This window comes from Crocodylus siamensis, chromosome 6 (assembly GCF_052110815.1).
Source record: "Crocodylus siamensis isolate JL-2025a chromosome 6, ASM5211081v1, whole genome shotgun sequence".
Classification (NCBI taxonomy): Eukaryota; Metazoa; Chordata; order Crocodylia; family Crocodylidae; genus Crocodylus; species Crocodylus siamensis.
The window spans coordinates 4,002,620-4,017,761 of NC_143400.1; the positions used below are offsets into that span (position 1 = coordinate 4,002,620).

Genomic DNA, 15,142 nt, shown 5'->3' on the forward strand with positions numbered 1-15,142 from the left:
GACACAGCAACACCCCAGGAGCCAAGCTCAGGTCAGAGGTCAGGACCCAGGCACTCGTCTCCAAGCCAGGATCAGGAGTGGAGGTGGGGGGCAGGGGTCCAAGGGTTTTGCTGGGGGTCACGAGGCAGAGATTGAGGGGCTCCAGGGGTCAAAATGAGGGTCAGAGATAGCAAACTAGAATCCCGGGGCGGGCTGGGGGTCAGGGCTCACGATCTAGAACCCTAGGTCATGTTGAGAGGGGTCAGGGTCATGAACTCCCCAGGTGGAGCTGGGGTCAGGGTTCAAACGGGAGGTCAGGGGTCACGAAGCAGAGTCCAGGCTAGAAGCTGGGGTCACAGGTCAGGAGGCGGGGCTGGAGTCAGGCCAGGGGTCAGGAGCCGGGGTAAAAGCAGCTCCCAGTGCCCCTGTGAGCTTTAGTGGCCAGCCTACCAGTAGATCAGCTGGGGCAGGGGAACAGGAAGCCCGCATCTGCTGGCCCCGCCTCCTGTTGGGGAGGGGGCAGTGCCTGACAACCCATAGTCACACCCCCTCACACTAGAGCCCGCCCTCTGCCACAGCCATCCTGTCTAACCAACAGGGCCCTGCCCACCAAGCAGGAAAGCCCCACCCCCTTAAAAGGAAAGGCCAGTGGGATGGAAACAGAGGGACATGCGGTAAGTGGGTAAATACAGTATCTCAGAGCTGTGGGGAAAGGAAGGGGTGTGTAGTATGTGGGTATATATGATATCTCAGGCCTGGGTAGAAACAGGGGAGCTTGGTAGGAGGATAAATACTGTATGGTATTTCAGGCCAGGGTAGAAAGTGAGGGATGTGTGGTAGGCAGGAAAATACGGTATGTGAGGGCTGCATAGAAAGTGAAGAGCACATGGGAGGTGGGTAAATACAGTATCTCAGGGCTGGGTAGAAACCAAAGGATACAGGGGGGTGGGCTGAAACTGTATGTGAGGGCTGGGTGGAAAGTGAAGAAAGTGACATGGGTAAATACAATATTTTAGGGTTGATGGGAAGTGAGGGGCTCAGGGAGGTGGGTAAATACAGCCCCTGCGGCTCTGCCTACCCCAGCCATGCAGGGCCCCTGTGACTGACAGGCCAGGAGCCACTTTTGTTGGCCGGACAATGGGTACATTTCTGGGCCCAGCCGCATGGGCTGGGGCTGAATCTCCTGCTCCGGCAGTCTGGGCGCTCTGGGCTCTGGAGAAGTCTCTTCTCCTCCCTCTCTCTCTGCAGCCCCAGCCGACGACGCCCCCCCCCGCCCCCCCAGCCCCAGACGCGCCCCGCACGCCTCCCAGCCCCAGCCCACGACGCCCCCCCCGCCTCCCAGCCCCAGCCCACGACACCCCCCCCCGCCTCCCAGCCCCAGCCCACGACGCCCCCCCCCTCCCAGCCCCAGATGCGCCCCCCACGCCTCCCAGCCCCAGCCCACGACGCCCCCCCCGCCTCCCAGCCCCAGCCCACGACGCCCCCCCCGCCTCCCAGCCCCAGCCCACGACGCCCCCCCCCGCCTCCCAGCCCCAGCCCACGACGCCCCCCCCGCCTCCCAGCCCCAGCCCACGACGCCCCCCCCGCCTCCCAGCCCCAGCCCCACGATGCCCCCCCCGCCTCCCAGCCCCAGCCCACGACGCCCCCCCCGCCTCCCAGCCCACGACGTCCCCCCCCGCCTCCCAGCCCCAGCCCACGACGCCCCCCCCATGCCTCCCAGCCCCAGCCCACGACGCCCCCCCGCCTCCCAGCCCCAGCCCACGCCGCCCCCCCACGCCTCCCAGCCCCAGCCCACGACGCCCCCCCACGCCTCCCAGCCCCAGCCCCAGCCCACGACACCCCCCCGCCTCCCAGCCCCAGCCCACGACGCCCCCCCCGCCTCCCAGCCCCAGCCCACGACACCCCCCCAGCCCCAGCCCACGACGCCCCCCATGCCTCCCAGCCCCAGCCCACGACGCCCCCCATGCCTCCCAGCCCCAGCCCCAGCCCACGCCGCCCCCCATGCCTCCCAGCCCCAGCCCACGCCGCCCCCCCATGCCTCCCAGCCCCAGCCCCAGCCCACGCCGCCCCCCCACGCCTCCCAGCCCCAGCCCACAACGCCTCCCAACCCACGCCGCCCCCCCCAGACCCCCCAGCCCTGGCCCACGCCGGCTCGCGGCTCTCCCCGCAGCCCCTTTAAAGGCCCAGCGGCAGCAGGCGGAGGGGGCGCATGGCTGATCCCTGGCCCCCCGACGCCGGCAGTGGCAGGAGGCCCCGGTGCTGCCTGGCCCGAGCTCGGGGGGCTCTAGGGCAGGGGCAGGCAATTACTTCGGCTGGACGGCGGCTTAACGCGTCTTGAGGAGCTGGGGGGGCTGCAGGCGCCCCCCGCCCCCCATTGCCATCTTGGGCCCTGAAGTCCCGCGTCCCGCCCCAGAAGCACGGGGGGGGGGGGGGCCAGGACAGAACAATCACGTACTCAGGAGGTCGCCCGCCCGCGGGCGGAGCGCCGCAGCACGGCTCGCAATGCCACGGCGCTGTGCGCTCGCGGTGTCCGTGCGGGCGGCAGTCCCCGAGCCACGCGTGGGGCAAGGGCAGGCCCCGCGGCGCGACTCCCCGCGCTCCCTGCTCGGACGCACGTGGGCGGGGCCATCGCTGCCCCGCGCGCAAAGGCGGCCTCCTACGGGCCGGAGAATTCCCTTTGGGCGGGGCCGCAGGCTGGTAACGTCACGCCCCGCGGAGAGGAGATTCAGGACCAATGAGAGGGCAGACTGAGCCTGGGGGGGAGGGGGGAGGGTATTAGCCGGCCCCCCCCGATCAGAACGGACCAGCCCTGCCTCAGTGATGGGGGGGGGGGGCTCCTGTGACGGGTAGCCCCGCCCTCGGGGCGGGGGATCAGATAAGGCCACGCCCCGGTCCCCGATGGGGCGGAGCCAGCTCAGGCCCCCCGCCCCCTGCACTACTCTGGGCGGTGGAGTCCTCTCAAGCCCCGCCCCTCGAGCCGTGTGTGGGCGGAGCCACTTCTGACTCCTCACCCTGTTGTCCCTTCCTCCCTCCTTTCAGCACGAGTCTGTGTCCCACAATGCACTGGGGTGGGAAGGGGCAGGGCTTGTAGCCAGGGGTTAGCGTGACCTTAGCAACCGCATCAGCCGTGGGTGGGGCTAGAGTGCCCGGATGTTGACCTTAACCGGAAGTGGCTCTGGCAAGGGGCGGGGTTGGCTCCAGCGACTGGAAGTGGTAGGGGCGGCTAGTTATGGTGGGGCCCCGAGTGACCTTCCATGGCAGCCAGTCCCTCCCCATCCCCACGGGGCTGATATCGGGGGTGGGGGGTGTTCAAGGGAGATGTCATATTCAGAGGTGATGTCATAGGGGTGATGTCACCCTAATTAGGGGGCAGTTGGAGAGGCCCCAGGCATCCGGGTTGACCAAGGGGGTCTGTGATGGGCGGGTCCCCCAATGCCTCCAGCTTCCCACAATGCCCCATAGCTGGCAAGACACCCCAAAGCATCAGCCTCCCACCCCTCCCCCATCCTACTGCCCCCCTTTGCTTCTCCCTGCAGTGGGGGGCCCCAGGCCTGCACCCCCCCATTGCTCATTAACGACTTCCTGCCCCCAGATTGTGTCTGCTGGCCCCTCCCCTGCTGGACAATGCTCCTGGCCCTCCGCCTCCGCTGCCGCCCCTCTGCCCCCCACGCCTTCGCCACCTCCTGCCCCCACTGGTGAGTGGCCTCCGGCACCGCGGACACATGGGGCAACCTGGGTTAACAGGGAAGGGCTGCAGGGAGCCTGTACTCCCCGTCCATGGGTCTGCTCCTATCCCGGGATAAGTAGGTGAGACCCAAATGAAACATGGTTAAAATATCCCAGGAGAGGAGGGGGCTGGTGGACCCAGTCATGAATTGAACCAGCAGGTAATTAAACTGGGATAATGTAGTAATGGTGTAGCAGTGGCATCAATTCACTCCATCCTGGCATAAGGAGAAGACCGATGTCACCGTGATACCAGAATAAATCATTCTGAGGTAACTTAGTATCGGCACAGAGATGATATCTGCTCACTCCTCTATCCTGGGATAAGGAGGAGACAGATGTAGTTTGTACTGGAATAAATTCTCCTGGGGTAACTGACTGTGGCTTTAGCTGCGAAATCTGTTCACTCGTCTCCCCTGGGATTAGAAAAAGCTAGACTGGAATAAATTTTCCCCACAGGTAATTTAGTTTGGATGTAGTTGTGACATCTGTTCACTGTATCCTGGGATAAAGAGGAGACAGATGTAAGTGGGATAAATGATGGCAGGTAATTTAGTATCAGTGTAACTGTTCCACCCGTCTGTTGTTGTCCTGGGATAAGTGGATATGATGGAAATAAAACAGATGTTAAATTCAAGCCATTTATCCGGGGATAAGAGGGAACAGGTGTAAAAGTTTTGCCAGAATAAATTAAACCATGGTCAATCTGTGGTCTTCTCTATCCTGGAATAAGAATGCAAACATAGGAGGGGACAGATATAACTACTGATAAATTGAACCAGGAATAAATTAAAGCAGGGTAATTTACTATCCATGTAGCTCTGACATCTGTTTATTCCTCTATCCTGGGATAAAGAGAAAACAGCCATAACCGTGGTACTGAAATAATTTATCTCAGGTTAATTTAGTATAGTGTGGGTGTAGCAATGACATCTATTTATGCTCAATCTTGGGATAAGGAGCAGAGAGATGGAACCATTAGACTAGAATAAGTTATCCCGGGGTAACTAGTGTTGGTGCTGCTGCTGTTTGTTTAGGCCCGGAGAGGGAGGTGGACGCGCGTGGCAGCTGTGAATGCGCACACACACTCAGAACCCAGGTATCCAGGACACACAAACAGAACCTAGGCACCTGGGACACACACATGCACACAGAGCCTGGGCATGTGGGACACGTGCATGTGCAAGCCAAGCCCCAGTTGTCCAGGATGCATACACGTGCACAGATAAATGGAATGCAGGCATCCCAGATGTATGTTTGTATGTGTGTATGTGCACACACGTTCCTGTATCCAGGATGTCTGCGTTCCATGTGTCTGCGCACGTGTGTGAATCCCGGACACCTGGGACTTGGATTCCACACACAAGTGTCCCAGATGCCTGGTTGAGCATGTGTGTGTGTCCCAGATGCTCGGGTTCTGTGCGTGTTGTGTGCCTAGGTACCTGGGTTCTGTTTGCATGCCCTGGATACCCGGGTGCTGTGTGCATGTGTATTTCCCAGACACTTGGGTCCTGCATCCAGGACATGCACAGCCACAGCCCAGGTGTCCGGGACACTCGCATACAGAACCCAAGTGTCCGAGATGCACCACACAGAACCCAGGTATCTGTGTGGATACTAGGACACACACATGTGCACGCAGATCCCAGGTGTCCAGGACGCAAGCACACGCACACAACCCAGGTATGTGTCCATGCATGTATGTCACGACTACCTAGGTTCTGTGTGCATGCATGTGTCCCGGACACCTGGGCTGTGCGTGCGCCCCAGACACTCGGGTTCTGTGTGTGTGCATGCATGCTGGATGCAGAACCCAAGCATCTGGGATACACGTGCACACAGCACCTGCGTATCCGGGACGCACGCAAGCAAGAGCCCAGCTGTGCAACACACAAACGCAGGAACCCAGGTGTTCAGGACACACGTCCCTGTAACCCCACCTCCTCTCCCCTCAGGGCAGGCCAGCCGGACCCCCATGCACTGCTGGGCCTGAAGCCGGGGGCAACACAGGAGCAGATCAAGGAGGCCTTCCTGCGCCTGTCCAAGCAGGTGGGGCAGTTACCATGGCAGTGGGATTTGGGGGTCACAACCAGCCTGTTGAAACATGTGCAGCCCTGAGCGTGGGCACCTGGACGCCTGGATTCTCTCAGATTTGGGAGGGAAGAAGGGGCTGGGGGCTGAGAGCAGGGGGCCTAGGGGCTCGGACTCCTGGGTTCCATGTCAAGTTATCGCAGGGGAGTCTAACCACAGGATCCAGAGCTGGAGAGAACCAGGCGTCCAAACTCCCAGCCCACCTGCTCTAGCCTCCAACCCCCACTGCCCGCCTCTTGCTGGGGAGACCCAGGCATCTAGGCCCCACTGACCCCCCTCCCCCTCCCCCTCCCCACAGCTGCACCCTGATACAGACCCGTCCAACCCGGCACTGCACGGCCAGTTCGTCCAGCTGCTGGAGGCCTATCGGGCGCTGAGCCGGGCTGGACCCCGCCCCCTCCACCAGGCCTGGACCCCACCACGCCCCCCTCCACCACGCCCAGGCCCTGACCCCTGGTGGGCTCCGCCACATGACAGGTAAGGCCCTGGTGAGGTGGTAGCAGGCGGAAAGGGGCCCAGGTACCCCAGGATTGGACCCTCTCTGCCCCTGACTGGCCCCTCTGACCCCAGTGTCCTGCCCCCTTTCAGGAGGGAACCCAGGTGTCCTGGCTCCAGCTCTGTTCCCCCCAGCCCCCACTCCCCTCCCAGAGCTGCAGAGAACCCAGGCAGCCGGGCTCCCAGCTCTGTCCCCTCAAGTCCTTGCTCCCCTCCCCAAACTGGAGGGAACCCAGGTGTCCAGGCTAACCCTCCTCCTTACCCCAGAGAGAACCAACGGTACTGGGAGCAGTTCCGGCCACCTCACCCCGGCACCTTTGAGGGCTCTGAGGCCGAGCACATCCGGGTCTGGAACCAGCGCGTTTTCACCTACTGCATCCTGTTCATGCTAGGCGGGATGGCCATCCACTACTTGGCTTACAGGTATTGGGAGCACTGGGTAGCTGTGCCTCAGTTTCCCCATCTGTACTGCCTATTGCCAGGGTCTCAAGCCTGATACCTGGGGCCCTTCCCATTGGCTGCCTGGCAGCATCCTGCCCATTCCCACCCTCTGTCATCCCAGTATGTCTCAAGTGCCTCAGTTTCCCCATTTGGACTGCTCATTGCGATGGCCTTAAGCCTAATACCTGAGATCCATTTGCCCTTCCGATTGGCTGCCTGGCAGTGTCTTGCCTACCACTGTCCTCTGTCATTCCATCATGCCTCACATACTGGGAGAACTAGGAGGACTGGGCCACTGTGCCTCACTTTCCCCATCTAGGTTGCTCATTGTCATTGCATCAGGCCTGATACCTGGGGTTTGAGTCCCCTTCCCATTGGCTGCCGGGCAGCGTATGGTCACCCCCACACATCCCACTATACCTTGGGGACTGGGCCGTGCCTCAGTTTCCCCACCTGGGTTGCCCATCTCTGGAGCCTCAAGCCAGCGGGTAGCTGGGGTCTCTCTGCCAAGCCACCTGGGTTAACTCCCAGCTCTGGGAAGGGAGTTGGGGTTGGGGGGGGCAGGAGCCTGGACACCTGGGTACCACCTGACCCTGTGTCTGGCACTGCAGGGAGCTGCAGCGGGCCCACAAAAGATACATGGACGAGAAAGATGAAATCATCAGCGAGATGTACAAGGAGGCCAAGGAGCGTGCCCGGTATGATGGCCCCGCCCCCAAGCCCTGCCCCATCCCACAGCCCCCCCCAGCAGGGAGAGGAAGGGGTGGGCTCCAGCTGGGGGTCCCTGGGGCACCCACTCTCATCCTAGGCTGCCCACACGTGCATGAGTGTGGCCAAGAGCTGAGGCTGCCGTGTGTACATGTGCTGTAGCATGTTAGAACATGTCCAGGAGCTTGCACTAGCACATGTATGTGTGCCATAAGGTGAATGTGCATACTGGATGTTATGCTAGTGTGTGTCCATGTGTGCAGTAGTGTGTTAGAGCATGTCCAGGAGCATGTGTGTGCCTCTGTGTCTGTCCTAATGTGTTCAGCCGTGTTCAGGGGCTCACATTAGCATGTGTACACTTGTGTCCCAGTCTGTTAGAGAACATCCAGGAGCTCACACAGGCCCAACACATGCTCCTAAAGGGACCAGCCCCCTCCTTACACCTCCTCTCCTGTCATGACCACGCACACGTGCGTGCCCCCCCAGCTCTCTCTTCTCCTCGCAGGGTCAACGGGCTGGAGAAGCAGCAGGAGTGGCTGCAGCAGAAACACGCCGAGCTGGTGGCCCAGTACCGGGTGCAGCACGGCAGGCCGCCCCCTTGGGCGTGACACTGCTCACGGCCCCACACGCATGTCTGCGCCGGGAAATAAAGGCATGCCGCCAAAACGGAGCCCTGGTGATGGGGGCAAGGGGGTGGGGCCTGCGCCTGCCCCCTCTGGCCACGCCCCCAGTGTCCAGGAGGCAGCGGGGTCTTATCCATGGCCTGGGGTCAGAGGTCAACATGACCCAAATCTGCGGGGGGGGGGGGGTGACGTGAAGGCCTGGACCCCACCCCCAGGGAGAGGTTCTGCCCCCTCTGCTGGGCACGTCGTTATGACTAATGCCGTCCCCGTCACGTGACAGCAGCGACTTCCCGGAACCGCCTCGGGCTTGGCGATCATGTGGCGGGGGCGGGGCGCTTCCCGGTGACGTCGGCGGGCTGCAGCCAATCGCGGCGCGGCCGGCGCGGGGTGCGGAGCGGAGGTGCGGGGGGGCGATGGGGGGGGCCGGAGGGGACCCAGGCGTCGGGGCCGGGGGCGGCGGGGGGCGAGGCGCCCCCGGGGCCGGGCCAGGGGCTGCCGGGGGCCCAGGCGCGCGAGGGGGCCCAGGCGCCGGGGGCGGGGGCGGGGCCGGCGCGGCGCGTGCGGGGGGCCGGGGTGTGGGTCTTCCGGGATCGGGCCCCGCCGCGGGACGGGGAGCGGGAGCGGGCGGGGCCGGTGTGGGTGCCCCGCGGGGGGGGGGCGGGGGCGGCGGGGGGCGCCCTAGGGGGCCGGGCTATTACGGGGCGGCGGGGAAGGGGACCGCGGGTAGGGAGGGCAGTCAGAGGCACGGGGCGGGGTAAGGTACGACCCTCTGGGGGGTAGCGGGGGTAGTTGCTGCGGGTTGGGGCAATTAGGGGACAGAGAGGTAATTACCCCGGGGTAGGGCACTAGCGGGGACAGTTACAGGTCTGGCAGGGGTTAGTTACTTGGAAGATCACACTGGGGCTATCGGAGGTCTGGAGAGAGTAGGTGCCCCAGGCTGGGGAAGTTGAGGGGCACAGGGAGGCATTTCCCCCAGGCTGGGGTACTTCCCCCGCCCCCTCCCACAATTGCCCCAGCCTGGGCTATGGGCTCCTCCAGCCCTCAAATTGCCCTGATCCGGGTCCTCTGGAGACCCCGTGGGGACAGTTGGGGGCTGGAAGCGGGGGATATCCCAGGTTGGGGCAGTTAGGGAGGTCCCTGATGCCTCCTGCGTGGGGGAGCAAGGCGGAGGTGCCCCCACCCCTGGGTCCCCCTGTCCTCTGCCATGCGGGGGGCAACCCAGCCCTGCCCTTACCGTCCCTGGGGGGTGCAGCGGGCGCAGCAGAAGAGTAAGAGAGCATCAGTGGGCCGCGGGGGGCAGCCTGGGGGTCCCAGTGCTGGGGTGTGGGGCCCGATTCTGGGGTCCCTGGCTTGGGAACGGGACTCCCGATCCTGCTGTGGGCATCTGGCAGGTCTGGATCCTGGAGGGGGGATGTCAGTGCCAGGGCAGGTTGGGGGCTCTGACAGTTGCCCCCCCCCCCCAGGCTGGTGGCGATGCAGGTGTGGCTGGGCCTGGCGCTGTGGCTGGGGGTGCTGGGCCCGCTCCTAGCCCCGGGGCCGGCAGGGGCCGAGGGGCCGCGCAAGCTGCAGATTGGGGTGAAGCGACGGGTGGAGAACTGTGGCCTGCGCTCCCGCAAGGGCGACGTCCTCACCATGCACTACACGGTGACTGGGGGGGGCACCGGAGGGGTTACATGGGAGGGGGCTGGGGGTCCTGCAGGGGTTACACGGGGAGAGGACGGGAGCACCAGAAGGGTTGTGGGGTGGGCTGGGGGTCCCCTAGGGCAGGGAGGGGGGAGCTGAGGGATGACCCTGCCCCAGGGGCAGCAGTTGGGGGGGCAAACTGCTCCGGGTGGGCAGAGAGGAACCCAGGCATCTGGGGTGGTGGAGGGGACCCCGACGTCCAGAACAAGGAGAGAGGAACCAGGCCTGGCGGAGGGGCATTGGGTACCCAGGAGTCCTGGGCATCAGGGCAGTGGGGTAGGGCGAGGAACCCAGGGAAGAGGGCTGGTTCTGCCCCACTGACCCCCCCACTTGCCCCCCCACCCAGGGCCGGCTGGAGGACGGGTCCGAGTTCGACAGCAGCCTGGGCCGGGCACAGCCCTTCGTCTTCTCCCTGGGCACCGGGCAGGTCATCAAGGGCTGGGACCAGGGGCTGCTCGGGTGAGGGACCCAGGCGTCCGGAGGTGGGATGGGGCCTGGGCACCAGGGTCCAGGCACTCGGGGAGAGTGAGAGGAACCCATGTGTCCAGGGCGCGTTGGAGGGGATCCAGGCAGGGCACAAGAGGACTCGGGTATTGGGGATGGCAGAGGTGAACAGGGCCCAGGCATCCAGGTAAGGTGGGAGGGACCCAGGAGTCCGGGCAGGGGTGTAGGGGGGACCCTGGCATCCAGGCCAAGGTGAGAACCCAGGCATGCAGGTGGGGGGCACAGGTCTTGTGGGACCTGGGTGCAGAGAGGAGCCCAGCTGTTTGGGGGTGGGCAGGCTAGAGGGGGCACTGGTGTCTGGGTCAAGACGGGGGGGGGGGGGGGGGGGGCAGGTGTCCAGGATTAGGGTGGGGGGGGAGCCCAGGTGGGGTGTGAGGGACCACAGCCTTAGGGCAATGGGGACCCAGGTGTCTGGGCTCCTGCGGTCAGGCACCCAAGAGTGTGGGGCAGGGCCTGGCACTGCCAGGAGGCTGCCCCTGGGCTGGGGATGCTGCAGCTTGTTACCCGATGGTAGGCAACTGGGTTGTGGGGATGGATGGCAGCGGTCTGGGGCAAACTGAGTCTCCTCCTCCCCCCTAGGATGTGTGAAGGTGAGAAGAGGAAGCTGGTGATTCCCTCAGAGCTGGGTAAGGGGGGCTGCAGGTCCAGAGTGAGGGGCACCAGCATGGCTGGGGGGAGGGGCTGCAGCGCAGAAGTGCGGGGCAGTGCAGGGCTGAGGGTTGGGAGTGAGGGGTGCCAATGGGCAGGGCTGGGTGGGCAGGGGCACCTGCAGGGCTGGGGGAGGGGGGGCAGGGACTGTTCCATATTCTCACCCTGCCTCTCTCCCACAGGCTATGGGGACAGGGGGGCACCCCCAAAAATTCCAGGTATGTCTCATACCCCCAGGGCCCTGTCCCGGACTCCTGGGTCGCCCCATCTCCTCCCAGTGGATCTGTAGCACTAGTGCCCCTCTCTCCTGACCCACGGCCCCTAGGTCAGGATTGGGGGGCTCCCAAGCCCCCCCTGACCCCATGCCCCCTCCAGGTGGTGCAACGCTGGTGTTCGAGGTGGAGCTGCTGAAGATCGAGCGGCGGCCGGAGCTGTAGGGGAGCAAGGGGACCCCCCAAGTGGGGGCAGAGCTACTGCTGAATGCACCCCAATAAATGGACGGGCCAGAGCTCCCTGAGTGGCTGCCTGAGCTGGGCCGCATGCCTGGGTGCTGCATGGGGCAGCACGTGGGTTGGGAGTGAGGGGCACCCTAGGCTGTCCTTTCCCTGCTGCTGGGTGGGGGGGGGGGAAGGGAACGGTGGGTCAGCACCAGGATCAGGCCCTTCTCCCTGGACCCTGCTGCTCCTGTTCCAGCCTGGGGCCCCCACTGGAGCCTGCCCCCCCCCACAGCTGGAGTCCCACTGCCCTCTCCAAGCTGGACAGGACCCCGGCAACTGGGATCCTGGCCCACCCGCAGTCTCACCCCAACACCAACTCTTACCTCCCACCCCTGCCCTCACTCCCCTTCTTAAAGCAATAGTGCCTACTTCCTGCTCCCCCCCCCCCGCAAGAATCAGCAGCACCCACTCTCAAAGCACCATTTATTAAATCCATAGAAAAAAATCCAACGGAACAATTAAAAATAACTCCGCCCACTCCCAAATAATTAAAAAATAATAATTAATTGCCCCTCTCCAGGGCTAACTGCCCCCCTGGGTGGGGGGAGGAGGGGCTATTGCTAGGCGCTGGTACTGATTATCGATGCGGTAGGGGCGGGGTGATGCTGGTAGGCCCCACCCCTGGGCTCCCTGGAGCCCTGCCCCTCAAGTTGCCCCACCCCCACCAGCTGGTGGTAGGGGGAGGGGGGTGGGTCACTTCTTCTGGGGGGTGCTGAGCTTCTGCATCCCCCGGATCTTGTCCAGCAGGTCCCCCACGAAGGCCTGGGGGTGGGGGGGAAGGTTAATGGGGGGGGCAGGGAGCCCAGGTGCCCCCTGCCCTCCCCCAGAGGACCCAGGAGTCCGGGTTCAGAGCCAGCGCCCCCCAACTGCCCCCCCCATACCCCCCTTCCCTCCCCTTAGGAACCAGCCCCACTGGGAAAGAACCCAGGCTGCCCCCTTCCCTCCCCCCCAGACAGGTGCAAGGGGGGTGGGGAAAGGGGTGGCAGCTGTTCCACGCCCCCACTGAAGACAACAGCTGCAGGGGGGGGCACCACGTGGGGGGGGCACTCACCTCCGTGGGCTTGTAGCAGTCCACCAGGATCTCCTGGGGGAGACAAACGGGCGTCAGCCGCGTGCCCACCCCCCCGCCCGCCCTGCCAGTGCCCCTGGCTCCCGCCCCACAGGCCCTACCTTGACCCGGGCCCCCCGGGCATCGTCGCTGCCCATGTCCAGCAGCTCGTCCACGTCAATCTCCAGCTCGGGGATCTCCTCCTCCTGGGGGGGCACAGTCAAGCAGGGCCCCCAAAGGTGCCGAGGGGACCCAGCCCCCCATGCCTGGGAGGGGCAGACAACCCGGGTGTCTGGGTGCCCCCACCCCCTCCCCAGGTGCAGGGTAGGGGAGCCCCCAGGGTAGGGGGTCAAGGTAGGCTATGGGGGTCTCGCCAGCTGGGCGATCTGGGCCAGATTTTGGGGTGCTGGATTTGGGGGCTAATCCAGCTTTTGGGGTGCAGGTGGGTCCTGTTGGGGGCCTGTGGGGCAGGCCAGGGGGGTCTGGGTACTGAAGATCAGGGAGCACCAAGCCAGGGCTGTGGGGCTCCTGGGATCTGGGGGGCCTCAGGGGGCTCACTGATATCAGGGGCCCCCAGCCAGGTCTAGGTTGGGGGGTCCCTGCTTGGGACTAGAGGGTCTGCCAAGCTTTGGGGTGCAGGAGCAGGTTTGGGGGGCGCCACCCAGCTCTGGGGAGATCAGCCACCGTTTTGGAGTACCAGGCTGGTCTCAGGACTTGGGGTGGGGGCTCCTGGCTGGGTTTGGGGGCTCCCCTGGGGTCTCGTTGGGGCTGGGGGGCCTGCGCCCGCGTCTGGGGGCCCAGGCCTAGTCTGGGGGCCCGGGGGCTGCGAGAGGACTGGATTTAGGGATCCCTTGCTGGGGTCCGTGGCTCCCTGGCCCACGCGGGGGCTTGCGTCGGGAGCCCCCGGGGTTGGGCGCAGAGCTGGGTCGGGGGAGCCCCGGCTCGCTCCGGTTTCGCCCGTTATTTGGGGGCACCGGCCCGGGCCTGGGGGTGCCCCGGGGCTTGGGCACCCCCCGCTTGGGGCCCTGCTCTCCGGGCGGACGCGGGGCGGGGCGGGGCGGGGGCCGGTACCTGGCAGTCGTAGAGCTGCGTGAGCTGCTCCAGGATCCACTCCTCCAGGTGCAGCCGCTTGCGCAGCTCCTTGCGGTCGTACTTGACCGTCACCTTCCCCTGGCGCCGCCCCGGGGCCTCGTCGTCCTCGCCCGGCTCCGCCGCGCCCGGGCCCGGCCCCGCCGCGAAGCACACGCGGGTGCCCCCGGGCCCGGGCCCCGCGCCGGAGCCGGCCGGGCCGCAGTCCGGGCTGCAGGGCGCCGCCATGGGCCGGGGCGGAGCCGCCCGGGGGTCCCGGCGCCGGTCGGGGTCGGGTCGGGTCGGGTCGGGGCGGTGGGCGGGCCGGGTTCGCGTCCGACCCGGGGCCACGTGTGCGCGGAGCCGCCGGGCGGGTCGGGCCGGGCCGGGCACCGGAGCTCCCGGCGGGGCGGGGCGGGGCGGGCCCGGGCGCCACGTGGGACCGGAGCGGGTCGGGACCGGCGTCACGTGCGGTGCGGCCGGGCCGAGCTGCGGGTCCCCGGGCCGGGCCGGGAGCTGCGGAGGCGGCGCTGGCGGCCCGGGCGCTCCCCGCGGCCCCGATCCGGTGTCACTCCGGTTCGGCTCCGCCGAGCTCTTTGTCCAGCTGCTGCCGCCGCCGCCTCCCCACGCCGCCCCGCCTCCTTAAAGGGGCCGCGCGGCCTCTCCCTCCGCCCGGGAAGGCATCGAGTTACCCCCGCCCACTCTGTCCTCTCACGGGCCGCGTCCGCCCGCTCCTGGGGGGATCCGGTTAGTCCCGTCCCGGGAAAAGAGGGCAGGCAATGGGACCCCAGGCCACGGGTAGGGGCGCAAGGAGGGAGCGGAGAAGGGGTGCGGCCCCTTTAAGGGGGGGGGGGGCCTGGGGGACCACGTGGCCGCGGGGAACAGAGCGGTGATTGAGGGCGTGCAGCTGCGACCCCCCCACAAGGGCACCCGGACGCCGGGGTCCTCGCCCCGCCACGCGCGGGCCTCCCTCGCTCCCGCGGCATGGGGGGGCGGGAGTGAGGGGCACCGACCACCCCCCGAGGCGTGCGTTCCCAGACCGGAGGCCACCCCCCACACCCACACCCTCTCTCCCGGGCCGGCGGCACAAGGACCCCGAAGGCGGGGCGCGGACCGGGGGGCGCCCCGGATCTGTACCCCGCGGGCCGGGCAGGTACCCTGGCGCCCGAGACCCCCCACCCGGAAGAGGGGGGGGTCCTAACTATGTGACATGGCCCCCCGCCCAAGAGCTGGGCTTATGCTCCACCTACAGGAAGTGGAAACCACGCCCACCTCCTTAAAGGGACAGTGCCCGCCTTCTAAGCCCCGCCCTCTTAAAGGGCCGCTTTCCTCCTCCTCGGCCAGGGCCCGCGACCCTGCCCCTTTACACCTTGAAAGGCCCGCCCCCAAACACACACTTCTGGGGGTGCCCAGACGCTTAAAGGGCCAGCGCCCTGCGTTCCAGGCCCCACCCTCTTAAAGAGCCAGCGTCCTTAAGTCGTTAAAGGAACAGGGCGCCTATTCCCACAGGGAAGCTCAGGTCTCTTCTGAGTGGCCCCCCCCCGGTTCTTCCTTAAAGGGCTCACACCCCAGAAACTCCTCTAAAACTTCCCAATTCCCGCCCCCACAGTCTCTTAAAGGGACAGCGCCCC

The 15,142-nt window shown here is 65.8% G+C and overlaps 3 protein-coding genes across 9 annotated transcripts; 2 read left to right on the forward strand and 1 right to left on the reverse strand.

The window, feature by feature from the left end:
* Positions 1–511: 511 nt before the first annotated feature.
* On the forward strand, positions 512–8,211 carry DNAJC4 (DnaJ heat shock protein family (Hsp40) member C4). Of its 6 annotated transcripts, none has more exons than XM_090055151.1 (7): positions 548–653; positions 3,572–3,674; positions 5,661–5,754; positions 6,095–6,273; positions 6,559–6,714; positions 7,344–7,430; positions 7,946–8,135. In XM_090055151.1, the coding sequence occupies exons 2-7, from the start codon at positions 3,604–3,606 to the stop codon at positions 8,046–8,048; spliced, it is 690 nt and encodes a 229-aa protein (XP_089911277.1). In that variant the 5' UTR covers positions 548–653; positions 3,572–3,603; the 3' UTR covers positions 8,049–8,135. The 6 variants fall into 6 exon arrangements, with proteins under 6 accessions (XP_089911280.1, XP_089911277.1, XP_089911276.1 ...); XM_090055150.1 differs by lacking the exon at positions 548–653 and adding an exon at positions 3,059–3,192; XM_090055148.1 differs by lacking the exon at positions 548–653 and adding an exon at positions 3,115–3,211 and having other exon boundaries at positions 7,946–8,180.
* Positions 8,212–8,305: 94 nt separating this feature from the next.
* FKBP2 (FKBP prolyl isomerase 2) lies at positions 8,306–11,406 on the forward strand. 2 transcript variants are annotated; one of them, XM_090055174.1, is made up of 6 exons: positions 8,306–8,463; positions 9,527–9,707; positions 10,093–10,205; positions 10,830–10,876; positions 11,081–11,116; positions 11,274–11,406. In XM_090055174.1, the coding sequence occupies exons 1-6, from the start codon at positions 8,321–8,323 to the stop codon at positions 11,333–11,335; spliced, it is 582 nt and encodes a 193-aa protein (XP_089911300.1). In that variant the 5' UTR covers positions 8,306–8,320; the 3' UTR covers positions 11,336–11,406. The 2 variants fall into 2 exon arrangements, with proteins under 2 accessions (XP_089911300.1, XP_089911301.1); XM_090055175.1 differs by lacking the exon at positions 8,306–8,463 and adding an exon at positions 8,838–9,331.
* Positions 11,407–11,804: 398 nt separating this feature from the next.
* Positions 11,805–14,159, reverse strand: PPP1R14B (protein phosphatase 1 regulatory inhibitor subunit 14B). Its single transcript, XM_090055206.1, has 4 exons — positions 13,515–14,159; positions 12,566–12,649; positions 12,447–12,479; positions 11,805–12,157 (listed from the first exon to the last, which is right to left on the reverse strand). The coding sequence occupies exons 1-4, from the start codon at positions 13,758–13,760 to the stop codon at positions 12,089–12,091; spliced, it is 432 nt and encodes a 143-aa protein (XP_089911332.1). The 5' UTR covers positions 13,761–14,159; the 3' UTR covers positions 11,805–12,088.
* Positions 14,160–15,142: the final 983 nt, after the last annotated feature.

What these genes read in the sequence shown, in the direction of transcription:
- DNAJC4 (XM_090055148.1), top strand. Translation starts at nt 3,130, where the DNA reads ATGTTGACCTTAACCGGAAGTGGCTCTGGCAAGGGGCGGGGTTGGCTC. An exon ending in GCCACCTCCTGCCCCCACTG is followed by an intron (nt 3,675 to 5,660) that starts GTGAGTGGCCTC and finishes CTCTCCCCTCAG; the next exon opens with GGCAGGCCAGCCGGACCCCC. An exon ending in TCCTGCGCCTGTCCAAGCAG is followed by an intron (nt 5,755 to 6,094) that starts GTGGGGCAGTTA and finishes CCCTCCCCACAG; the next exon opens with CTGCACCCTGATACAGACCC.
- FKBP2 (XM_090055174.1), top strand. Translation starts at nt 8,321, where the DNA reads ATGCCGTCCCCGTCACGTGACAGCAGCGACTTCCCGGAACCGCCTCGG. An exon ending in TCCTCACCATGCACTACACG is followed by an intron (nt 9,708 to 10,092) that starts GTGACTGGGGGG and finishes CCCCCCACCCAG; the next exon opens with GGCCGGCTGGAGGACGGGTC. An exon ending in GGTGATTCCCTCAGAGCTGG is followed by an intron (nt 10,877 to 11,080) that starts GTAAGGGGGGCT and finishes TCTCTCCCACAG; the next exon opens with GCTATGGGGACAGGGGGGCA.
- PPP1R14B (XM_090055206.1), bottom strand. Translation starts at nt 13,760, where the DNA reads ATGGCGGCGCCCTGCAGCCCGGACTGCGGCCCGGCCGGCTCCGGCGCG. An exon ending in CCCGGGGGGCCCGGGTCAAG is followed by an intron (nt 12,480 to 12,565) that starts GTAGGGCCTGTG and finishes TGTCTCCCCCAG; the next exon opens with GAGATCCTGGTGGACTGCTA. An exon ending in ACTGCTACAAGCCCACGGAG is followed by an intron (nt 12,158 to 12,446) that starts GTGAGTGCCCCC and finishes CCCCACCCCCAG; the next exon opens with GCCTTCGTGGGGGACCTGCT.